At 44.7% G+C, this 10,839-nt stretch overlaps 1 protein-coding gene across 3 annotated transcripts; it reads left to right on the top strand.

The window, feature by feature from the left end:
* Positions 1 to 353: 353 nt before the first annotated feature.
* On the top strand, positions 354 to 9,046 carry ankrd46b (ankyrin repeat domain 46b). 3 transcript variants are annotated; one of them, XM_056300400.1, is made up of 5 exons: positions 354 to 382; positions 3,707 to 4,049; positions 5,381 to 5,539; positions 7,052 to 7,180; positions 8,793 to 9,046. In XM_056300400.1, the coding sequence occupies exons 2-5, from the start codon at positions 3,739 to 3,741 to the stop codon at positions 9,007 to 9,009; spliced, it is 816 nt and encodes a 271-aa protein (XP_056156375.1). In that variant the 5' UTR covers positions 354 to 382; positions 3,707 to 3,738; the 3' UTR covers positions 9,010 to 9,046. The 3 variants fall into 3 exon arrangements, with proteins under 3 accessions (XP_056156375.1, XP_056156374.1, XP_056156376.1); XM_056300399.1 differs by lacking the exon at positions 354 to 382 and adding an exon at positions 509 to 582; XM_056300401.1 differs by lacking the exons at positions 354 to 382; positions 7,052 to 7,180 and adding an exon at positions 509 to 582.
* Positions 9,047 to 10,839: the final 1,793 nt, after the last annotated feature.

Consider the following 10,839-nt stretch of genomic DNA (forward strand, 5'->3'; position numbering starts at 1 on the left):
GACACTCTTGTTCAGTAAAGTGTCCTGTGCATGGACGCATTCACTATTGGCAGGGATCAGACCAGTCAGTTTTTAGTAAGGTAGCTGAACATTCATTATAAGCGTTAGTGGACGTTCATAGTGAATATTCAGCCATCCAGGTATATTCAGTTAAACGTCAAGAGGAGAGCAAAGTATTTGTGCCGTCACCTCGTAGAAAAACGTGAACAGATTAACAAAACGTGCAACATGTGCATCAGTTTGCGGCTCGTTTGATTATAATGACGCTTTATTTGAGCAACCCTGAGATTTTTGTGGACAATTCTGACAAACGAGGTGTTGAGGGCGGGTCGCGGGCGTCTGCATGACGGACGCCGTGAATTCGCTGACGTCAGTACATATGGTGAAGTTTGAACTCGTCCCTTTCGATTAAACATGTGATTTATAGATTTACTGAAGAAGCTACCGTCAAGCAGTTTGCGCATGTCGTAAAAGTCAAACCATTACAGTAGCTTGTGACCATCACAACAACAACACACCGCTAGCCAGTTCGAAGGGGAGCGGGCTGTATTTTTTCCCTGTTTATTTGGACCACATTAACAGGTCAGAGATGCGACTCACAAGTAGTAGAAACTGTAACGGCGGTTCTGATTCATAAGAGGGTGTGGGTAAAAACCAGCAGTTGCTGTTTAGGCCGTTATCGCTGTGTGTTTGAGAGTCGTCGACGTCGTGCTGCTAGCCGACTTGCATAGCCTCTTTGACTGTGGTTCACCAGTTAGCCTAGCTTATTTGTTTCATTGCGCTTAACGTACAGGTGGGTACGATTGCCGTTTGCAAGGGGGCACCTAGCTAGTTGATCTATTTAGCGTACTTTTCCTTCCGGCTGGCAGTTATTGTGGTCTTAATGTTATACCAAATCGTCGCAGCTAAAAGTGTAGCTTTCTGCGTCGTGATTTAACTCCGTTTCAAAATACGCACACCCATGCAGTCTATGAGAGAGCCTTTTTGTAAACGAGTATTTTGTAGCGTCGGTTTTATCGCCCATTGAGCAAATGAGATGTAGAAATACGTTTTGGCAGGCAATTCTGCTGTGCAGCGTGGGGTCGGCCACAGGAGGGCGCTGAAGGAGTCGTATGGGGTTCAGCGTCTTCCTCAGAGACGCTGTAGCGTCGGGGGACGCTTCCTTCCACATGGGGCTGAAACCCTTGCTCTTAGATTAAAGTATGGTCACCCATCTCACCGTGGCATTGAAAGGATAGCTTTGCTTTTCGTCAACCCCGGACCTCATTAGAGCATAGTCAGGTATCATATTCGTATAGACAATAACTTCCCTGATCCCAGTTCAGTTCATCTGGACACAACGTTTAGTGGGAGAAACGTTTCGTCACTCATCTAAGCGACTTCGTCAGTCTCAGCTGACTGCAGGTATCCCCAACCTTATAAACAGCACAGCTGCGTCACAACCGAGACCAGCAATCGGTTTGATGTGCAAATTGCCGTGACCATTAGAGTTTCAGTGGCCATGTTTGCTATTCACATAGGATTGAGGAATAGCTGCAATCACAGCATTGTAAGATGGTGACAGTGTACTCTTAGCCCCCCCCCTTGGTTCAGGGATGGTCGTTCCCTCTTCACATAGATGGCCTCTGTGACTCCCCGTTCAAACCAGCGTTCCTCCCTATCAAGGATGTGCACATCCTCATCCTTGAAAGAGTGGCCACTGGCCTGGAGATGGGTGTAGACTGGAGTCCTGACCTGACGCGTTAGCTCTTCTGTGCTGTGCCATCCTCATGGCCAGCATCTGTTTGGTTTCCCCGATGTACAAGTCACGGCAATCCTCTCGGCACTTAACAGCGTACACTACTATATTGCTCTGTTTGTGCTGGGGGACCTGATCCTTGGGGTGGACCAATTTCTGGAACAGTGTGTTTTGGGGTTGGAAAGTAGCTGAGACGTGGTGTTTGGAAAATATGCGTCTCAACTGTTTTGACACTCCTGGCACATACTTTCACCACTGGTTTACGCTTAGACAGGCTGGTGCACCGTTTGGGCGTCTTCCTGGCATTGACAAATGCCCAGTTAGGATAACCACTCTTTCAAGGATGAGGAAGTGCACATCCTTGATAGGGAGGAACACTGGTTTGAATGGGGACTCAAAGAGGCCATCTATGTGAAGAGGGAATGACCATCCCTGAACGGGAGGGGGGGGGGTACATCTGTCACCATTTTGCAATGCTGTGATTGCAACTATTCCTTAATCCTCAGTGAATAGTACACATGGCCATTGTAATGCTAGTTAAAGGTCACGGCAACTTGCATGTCAAACCGATTGCTGGTTTCGGTTGTGATGCAACTGTGCTATTTATAAGGTTGGGGTACCTGCAGTCAGCTGAGACTGACAAAGTCACTTAGTCACTTTCCTTACTTGGGAGTATTGAGCATGCATCAAGACGAAACTTCCCTAATTGCTTCAGAACTGAGAAGTTAACCACTTGGCTGAGTCTTCTTGCTGGTGTTTTTACACAGTACAATGGGACAATCGTTTACGCCTTTAGAAACTGCTCCATTTCCAAAATGAGATAGAGGAAATAACAATTGTCAAATTGATTTGTATAGCCCAAAATCACAAAGTAGTCCTGAAGGGCTTTACAATCAATGCAACTTACGACACCCCGTCATTAGACCCTTGACTGGAATGAGGGAAACTCCAAAAGAAAAAAACTGAAGATAAAGAGAACTTTACTACTAATGTAAAACCAATCATTGAATAAGAACATCAGTAAGCTATCCCATCGACACGATCTGGCCGTCGTGTACAGCACGGTTATGAAATGGTGCTGAGAAGCCTGAAATGGGCGCAGTTTGGAACCATTCCACGCCAAACCTTCCGCTTAAGAAAATGTCATTGGAATGGCTTCTTTCTGTGCTCAGGACCATTCCGCCGTGTTTTGGAAAAGCACTGTAATACCTAACACAGACTGCCTTCTCATAAAGCCTCATGGGTAAACCCCCCATCGCAGATTTCGGGTCCATGTTTCAACTTAATGGATAAATGCATAGCAGTGTAAAAAAAAAAATCCCTTCTATGTCCAGTGGCATTTTGCATTTTAATTGTGCCATAATAATGAATTTCTTAATCTGTTGAGCTGAAGTCTAACAGGCCTTGAAATTGCAATGAAAAAAAGTTTATTATAAAAGCTAGTATTACAGAACTTTCTTAATTATTACGTTATTTAATGTCATCATCTGCAAGTGTCCCTCGCAACTCTTCCCTCCAGTGCTTTGTTCTTACTTACTACATCATGTGCTGTCATGGCAGTATCAATTGCAGATATTGCAGCAAATGAAAACAAGCATTACAAGAAGTGAAAACTGATTTGTATCTGCATATAGAAATATTTTTGTTTTGGCATGGTCAGTTCTCACTGTTGGAGAAGGATGCAACTTTGCTGATAGCGAAATTTCTTTTAAAAGCTAAAGTCCTTTGTGTAAACATATAGACTAATGGCTGCACCATGTGTCATGAACCTTACCTTATTCAAGTTATTTTATGGAAAGAGCGATTGGCAAACAGGATCCAAAAGTCTAATTCATTTTTTCCATACACAAAATGGGTCTGTGTATGCTCTGAGGGACACACATTGATGTCGTCAATATAGAGGTCCATTTAGCTTAACTCCAAATCTCCTTCTTTTACCCCCCAACTCCCACTCTGCTCCTCCTCCAGGTACGCTGGAATTTTCTGACACCCACTCGGACATGTCCTATGTCTTTATCAACGACTCGTCGCAGACCAGCGTTCCACTTCTGCAGGCCTGCATCGATGGTGATTTGCCCTTTGCCAAGCGTCTCCTTGAGACAGGATGTGACCCAAACATTCGTGACAATCGCGGACGCACAGGCCTTCACCTAGCTGCTGCCCGTGGGAATGTGGACATCTGCCGCTTCCTGCACAAGTTTGGTGCTGACCTGCTGGCAACGGATTACCAGGGAAACACTGCACTGCACCTCTGCGGTCATGTGGACACCATTCAGTTCCTGGTATCCAATGGGCTGAAAATTGATATCTGGTGAGAGGCAGGGTAGATGATGAATCAGGGTTGATAGGGTCTGGTGAGACTTAAATGTTCTCTTTGGGAAAATTGGGTTATTTCAGATGAATATAGACAAGGAGAGACATTTTGAGACTATTAAAGGTTGTATTTTAACCAAGTAACAAATAAATAGAAATGCACCATCATAATAGCCTTGCAAGTCAGACCGATATTATGAACGTCGTCGAGAGCAGTTTCAAAAGGCATCGCCATCCAAAAAAATTGATGGTCTAATCGCTGCTTTGTAGACTGATGAAAGCGGGGGCTAGATAGTTAAGACGCAACACAGCAGAATTGTTAATAACTATGGGAGTATGGGAACAGATGTGAATGGTAGAATCAGTTTTGTCAAATAAATAATAACAGAATGAGTCACATGATGGGGAACAGCAGGCAGCTTGCAAGTATGCGTCAGTCATTTTCATGGAAATTAGTCCACGTTGTAAGATTTATGTCTTTGTTTCTGCCACATTCAGAAACATATATATATATATATATATACACACACACACACACACACACACACACACACACGCACGCTATATGGACAAAAGTATTTGGACACCTGGCCATTACACATAAAGAAGCTTTTATGACATCCATTATAAATCCATAGGCATTAATATGGAGTTGGTCCCCCCTTTGCAGCTATAACAGCTTCCACTCTTCTGGGAAGGCTTTCCACAAGATTTTGGAGTGTGTCTGTGGGAATTTTTGCCCATTCATCCAGAAGAGCATTTGTGAGGTCAGGCACTGATGTTGGATGAGAAGACCTGGCAGTTTACCGTGGAATATCTAGCAGGGAAGAAATGTCATGAATTGACTTAGTGCAAAGGTGGCATCCTATGACAGTACCACATTTGAATTCACTGAACTCTTCAGAACGACCCATTCTTTCACAAATGTTTGTTAATGCAGACTGCATGGCTAGTGGCTGGATTTTATACACCTGTGGCAATGGGTCTGAATGAAACACCTGAATTCAATGATTAAGAGGTGTGTCCCAATACTTTTGTACATATAGTGTATATAAGACAGTAATTATTTATTTGCAAATATGAATTTTGCTCTTTACATTTCCTGAGGTATATATATAGATATGTTCAGCGGGTATGTCCGATATCATCAGTGAATATATCTTCAAGAAAAGGTGGTCTTTATGGGTATTGAATCCATCGTTAGGTTTTTTATTTAGGCCTGCAAGTAAAACTGTCATTAAAGTGACAGAAATGTTTATCCTTAAAACAGTTCTGTTTTGACTTCTGAACTGGCCTCCTTTTTGTCTGTCGATCTATCTCTTGTAAAAGCAACCACAATGGGTCGACTCCCCTGGTGCTGGCAAAGAGGCGTGGGGTCAACAAGGACGCCATACGCCTCCTGGAGGGCCTTGAGGAACAGGAGGTGAAGGGCTTTAACCGAGGAGCACACTCCAAGTTGGAGACCATGCAGATGGCTGAGAGCGAGAGGTAGGGGAGGTTATTTGATGTCGATGCATCCTTAAAGTCACTGAGACAAATTCCTATATTTTGTGATTTTGACAATTAAATTGAGTCTGTGGTGGTGCGGCGCAGTGGTTAGCGTGGTTGCCTCACAGCAAGAAGGTCCTGGGTTCAAGCCCCAGGGTAGTCCAACCTTGGGAGGTCATCCCGGGTCATCCTCTGTGTGGAGTTTGCGTGTTCTCCCTGTGTCTGCGTGGGTTTCCTCCGGGTGCTCCGGTTTCCTCCCACAGTCCAGAGACATGCAGGTCAGGTGGCTTGGCCGTACTAAATTGTCCCTAGGTGTGAATGTGTGTGTCGGCCCTGTGATGGCCTGGCGGCCTGTCCAGGGTGTCTCCCCGCCTGCCGCCCAATGATTGCAGGGATAGAATCCAGCATCCCGGCAACCCTGAGAGCAAGATAAACGGTTTGGATAATGGATGGATGGAAATTGAGTCTTCTTCTGGTAAAAGTGCAGAGGACTGGATGGATGGATAAATAGATGGATAGATGGATGGATGGATTATGGAGAAGGGAGGAATGGGTGAATATAGAAGTAACAACAAGAATGGGAATGGGAAACATATTGATAAAATGGCAAAAAAACCTCAAACCATCCTTTCTTGTTTTGGTGATTGCCATGCAATGTTAACTATCCTGCCAGCCAATAACTAAAGAATCATCTCCTCAAATGAGTTAGGCAGACATAACCAAATAATAAATGTAGTGAACGTGTTCATTTCATTGACCAAAAATAATAAGGAAGCATGTCTGCAGTAACCTGATGGGAAAAAAAGGTGATAATGTTACAGTTCATCAAAATGAACGATAGAACAACCAAGCTGGTCATTTTGACGGTTTTGGATTTTCAAAGTTTAATAACTTTGTGGAGGAAAAAAAAAAGATACAAACTTGCCCCTCCCTGAATGCTCCTAAAATTGCATATATTTGCATTAAAATGAGTTTTAGATCAATTGCGCACCAAAAAAAAGTTACGATAAGATCTACCTAAAACGATCACTAGCCGTCAAAAAGACGGCTCGTAATTTGTGCGTCATGGCGTGCGTCATGTCAGTATTTATGACGTGTGTTGGTCACACCATTTCCTTCGCGAAGTTCATTGCTCTGTCCTAGAAACACACTAGAGTTCTCCAGTGCAGAGTAACAGGCTAAACTTGAGTTTTGGTTATTTCCAACATGTCTGGGTACAGATGCCGTTTCAGACGCACCGTGACTACCATCGAGGCGTTGCAGTATTTACAGGAGTTGGAAAGCAGCCATTTTAAATTGTTTGAGAAATAGTCTTATAGTTGTTAAAATATTAATTTTGGTTTCAGTCATTTCCTAAGAGACATACTGACATATGTAATGCATTAATATCACAGTTGGGTATTTGTCTTGACAGAAATTAGTGTTTAAAAACCGGCCGTCATTTTAACCCCATGGTCGTTTTTGGTAGGAGTGAGATCCCGGTTGTTCTAGTGTTAACCTTTGTTCATCCAGGTGGCGTGGCAGTCTATTCCGTTGCCTACCAACACGGGGATCGGCGGTTCGAATCCCCGTGTTGACCTCTGGCTTGGTCGGGCGTCCCTATAGACACAATTGGCCATGTCTGCGGTTGGGAAGCCAGATGTGAGTATGTGTCCTGGTCACCGCACTAGCGCCTCCTCTGGTCGGTCGGGGCGCCTGTTCGGGGGGGAGGGGGAACTGGGGCGAATAGCGTATTCCTTCCATGTACTGCATCCCCCTGGCGAAACTCCTCACTGTCAGGTGAAAGAAGCAGCTGGCGACTCCACGTGTATCGGAGGGGGCATGTGGTAGTCTGCAGCCCTCCCTGGATCGGCGGAGGGGGTGGAGCAGTGACCAGGACGGCTCGAAAAAGTGGGGTAATTGGCCAAGTACAATTGGGGGGAAAAAGGTGGGAAACCCCCCCCCCCCAAAAAAAATTAACCTTTGTTAACAGAACCCTCCCTTGGTGCAGTTTTTGTTTATAAAGGTGAATTTTCGTTTAGTTATATTTCGTTATCTAGTTTGGTTTTTGCCACAGACAGAAGGTAGATGACAAATAATTACCATCACCAGGAATTCAGTTAGTTCAACGAGACTACTCATGAAAGATTCAAAGTGATTTTATTGAAATGCAGCATATGTGATTTGCATTATTTTGGGTGATTCCCTGAGAGCTCAGTTGTGCACTTTAAATGATCAGGTAGTGAGGACTGCAAAATCCTCCACTGGGAGACCATGGGAAGCAGAGCCTGCAGGTTTATGCTGGGGAGGTGGTTGGAGCTAAAAGATACACGTAGGCAGGGTCGATAGTTATAGGCAGCTGCAGGAGTAGAGCTTGGCTTTGAGGGAAAATTCACCAGTTTTCAACCTTATCTCTGTCTGTGTGCAACAGCCATAGCACATGAGAAAACACCCGCAGTTGTTCCTGATCATTTCTGCATCTCTGGACCGACAGTGAAACCGAGTTTTTGGCCAGCCGCCAAGTGACATATAGTGACGCCATTTAACGGCCAGAAAATCTCCAGCCTAGCAGGGTTTCTGAAACTCTTACGTTCTCTATAAACAAGCTGTTCAAAAAACACATCCTCATTCTCTCGGCTAAGCTATGTTTCTGATGGTGTAAATCAGCGTTTCCCAACCCAGTCCTCAAGAACCCCCTATCCTGCAGATTTTCATTGTAACCCTGCATAGGTAGCCCTGCTTGTACTTACTCAACCAATCATCTCACAGCACTTAATTATGCAAGGTGTGCAACATCTGACATAATTCATTGCTGATTGGTTGAATAACTACAAATAGGTACCTATTCAGGGTTGCAAAGTAAATCTGCAGGATAGGGGTTCATTGAGGACTGGGTTGGGAAACGCTGGTGTAAATGACAGTCCACAACACTAGCACAGAGGATTTCATGGATGACAATACAGAGGTTTATGCATTCTGGTACATGTTGGCGCTGTGGGAAAGACTTTGAGCAGGAGAATGCCAATTTCTCTGTCAATGTAGTACACAGTGAGGACTTTATTGCTCCAGTAGTCTACATTATTCATCAGTACTGATGGCAAATACACAAGATCATTGGCAGAATTCCCCTTTAAGTAATAGACCAGTTGATCAGCATCGTAGACATGACCGCACCTAATTCACTGACTGACTGACTGAACAAGAGAGCTACTCAAATTGTTTGCCTGAACTAACTCACAGGTTTTGTTTCATTAATGGCCTTCCTTTTCCCTAGTGCGATGGAGAGCCACTCTTTGCTGAACCCCAACCTGCAGAGCAGCGAGGGCGTCCTGTCTAGCTTTCGGACCACCTGGCAGGAGTTTGTGGAGGACCTGGGCTTCTGGAGGGTCCTGCTACTCCTGGTTGTCATCGCGCTCCTCTCCCTGGGCATCGCTTACTACGTCAGTGGGGTGCTGCCCTTCTCTGCCAGCCAGCTGGAGCTGGTGCACTGAGGGGGAGGAAGAAGGGTGGGTTAGGGCGGAAGTGGGGTTGGGGTTGGGCATTAAAAGGGAAAAGTCAGGTTGTGCGTTTGGCTTCATTTACGTAGCAACAAAAGATGTGATTTGTCTTCAAAGCTACAAGCTGCAATCCTGAAGACTGTTGTTTTTGTTTTAGTTACTGACACTATTGGACGGCCTGGTGGGGACTGCGGTGGTGTTTGACCGCTCCAAATCCAAGAGATTAATTCGAAATATAAAACAAAGTTGCATGTGCTGTTGCGTCAGCAACCTCCCCACCACCTAAGAAAAAGATGGTTGAACCTGGGTTTCAGCTACTGATATTGTAGTACAGGGGCTCTCAAACTTATTACTCAGAGGTCCGCATCCGATTTTTATTCAAGGTCAGAGGTCCGGAACGATTGGCGATAACAAAATAACATTTAGTGAACACACATAGCTTTTAAGCAACATACATTCAAGACAGTCAAGATCGTCAAAATGCATTCGAGCGTAGTGGGAGAAATGGCATAGTTTCCCTGCAATCAGTTGCTTGAACCCTAGGCACAAAAGGTGTGATCGCTAGCTGGAGACACTGATCCAAATGGTAATTTTGAAGACCCGCCCTACTCTGCTTCTGATTGGCTCAAACCCTAACGAAAACTCATACCGGTAGATTACTGTCATTCATGGTCACATTGGTTTCTCTCCTCTCTTCTGCTTTCTGTTGCAACACCCACACACACACACAGACACACACACAGACACACACACACACAGGAGCAAGAGGAGAGATAAGTGAACCAGGTGGAGTGATGATAGCGTTACTCGAGTTGCCGACAGCTACACTTGTTGCGTTACTGTAAGTGCAATAAAGGCATCGCACCACCCCCCAAAGCGAATTCTCCAGTGTAACGGTAATGCGTGAACTCGACAGCAAATACACACAAAATAGAAAGTATTACACTTCATAACATATTGTATTCATAACACAAGGTGTCCGGATCAACTTGGCGTTCGGTCCGGGTGTTGACCGAGGTCCGGACTTTGAGAAGTCCTGTTGTAGTATCTATTGGTACAGCTCTTCTGTGACCTTGATCTGACATATAAACCTTTGTTCACTTTTTAAAACGTATTGGTACCCGCCTTTTCGCTCTGCATTTGGCTGCTGTGGTGCAAAATGCTGTATCGTTTCACATACAGCAAGTCCTACCCAACAGTAACCAATAAAATGAGCGACGACAAAAGTGCTCATGATTTGGACGTTCACGGATTGGCTATTTTAGCAATCTAAAATGCACCAGCGATTTAAAAAGTGTAAAAAAAAAATTGCACATAAATCTTTGGGATTGTGGTGTTAAGTCTTAATGGCCTGGATGTAAACTTTTTTGTCACATTCTGAACTGAAGTGAAGCGAGACAGCCATGCTTGGTTGTGGATAGCTCAGCGGGGCAGAGTTGAGCCGCAGAACTGTCTGTCTGTGTGGAGTTCAAGAGAGAAATTCAAGATGGGATGTGAGGGTCCAGGGGGAAAGGGGTCATTAAGAGACTGTTTGGTACCGTATCACAAGCAGGAATGCCGTGCATGACATCCGCAGACGTCAGTCTTGTATAAAGTAGCTTGGCTTCTTTTTTTTCCCTCTCCCTATTAGATGTCAGGTTACAGCGGCGGCTCTAGATTGCAGTGATCGATACAGAGCACAGATGTTAGTGCTTCTCATGATGCCCATCTCACAATACCCTAAGATAACAATGATAAACCATGTTTTCACACACGAAAACAAATCTTTTTTTTGACCCATTCCAAATGATTTAGAACGCGATGTATTCCGGGGCGGCGCGGTGC

This window comes from Lampris incognitus, chromosome 20, assembly GCF_029633865.1.
Source record: "Lampris incognitus isolate fLamInc1 chromosome 20, fLamInc1.hap2, whole genome shotgun sequence".
NCBI classification, from domain to species: Eukaryota; Metazoa; Chordata; class Actinopteri; order Lampriformes; family Lampridae; genus Lampris; species Lampris incognitus.

What these genes read in the sequence shown, in the direction of transcription:
- ankrd46b (XM_056300400.1), top strand. Translation starts at nt 3,739, where the DNA reads ATGTCCTATGTCTTTATCAACGACTCGTCGCAGACCAGCGTTCCACTT. An exon ending in CAGATGGCTGAGAGCGAGAG is followed by an intron (nt 5,540 to 7,051) that starts GTAGGGGAGGTT and finishes TTGTTCATCCAG; the next exon opens with GTGGCGTGGCAGTCTATTCC. An exon ending in CTGCGGTTGGGAAGCCAGAT is followed by an intron (nt 7,181 to 8,792) that starts GTGAGTATGTGT and finishes CCTTTTCCCTAG; the next exon opens with TGCGATGGAGAGCCACTCTT.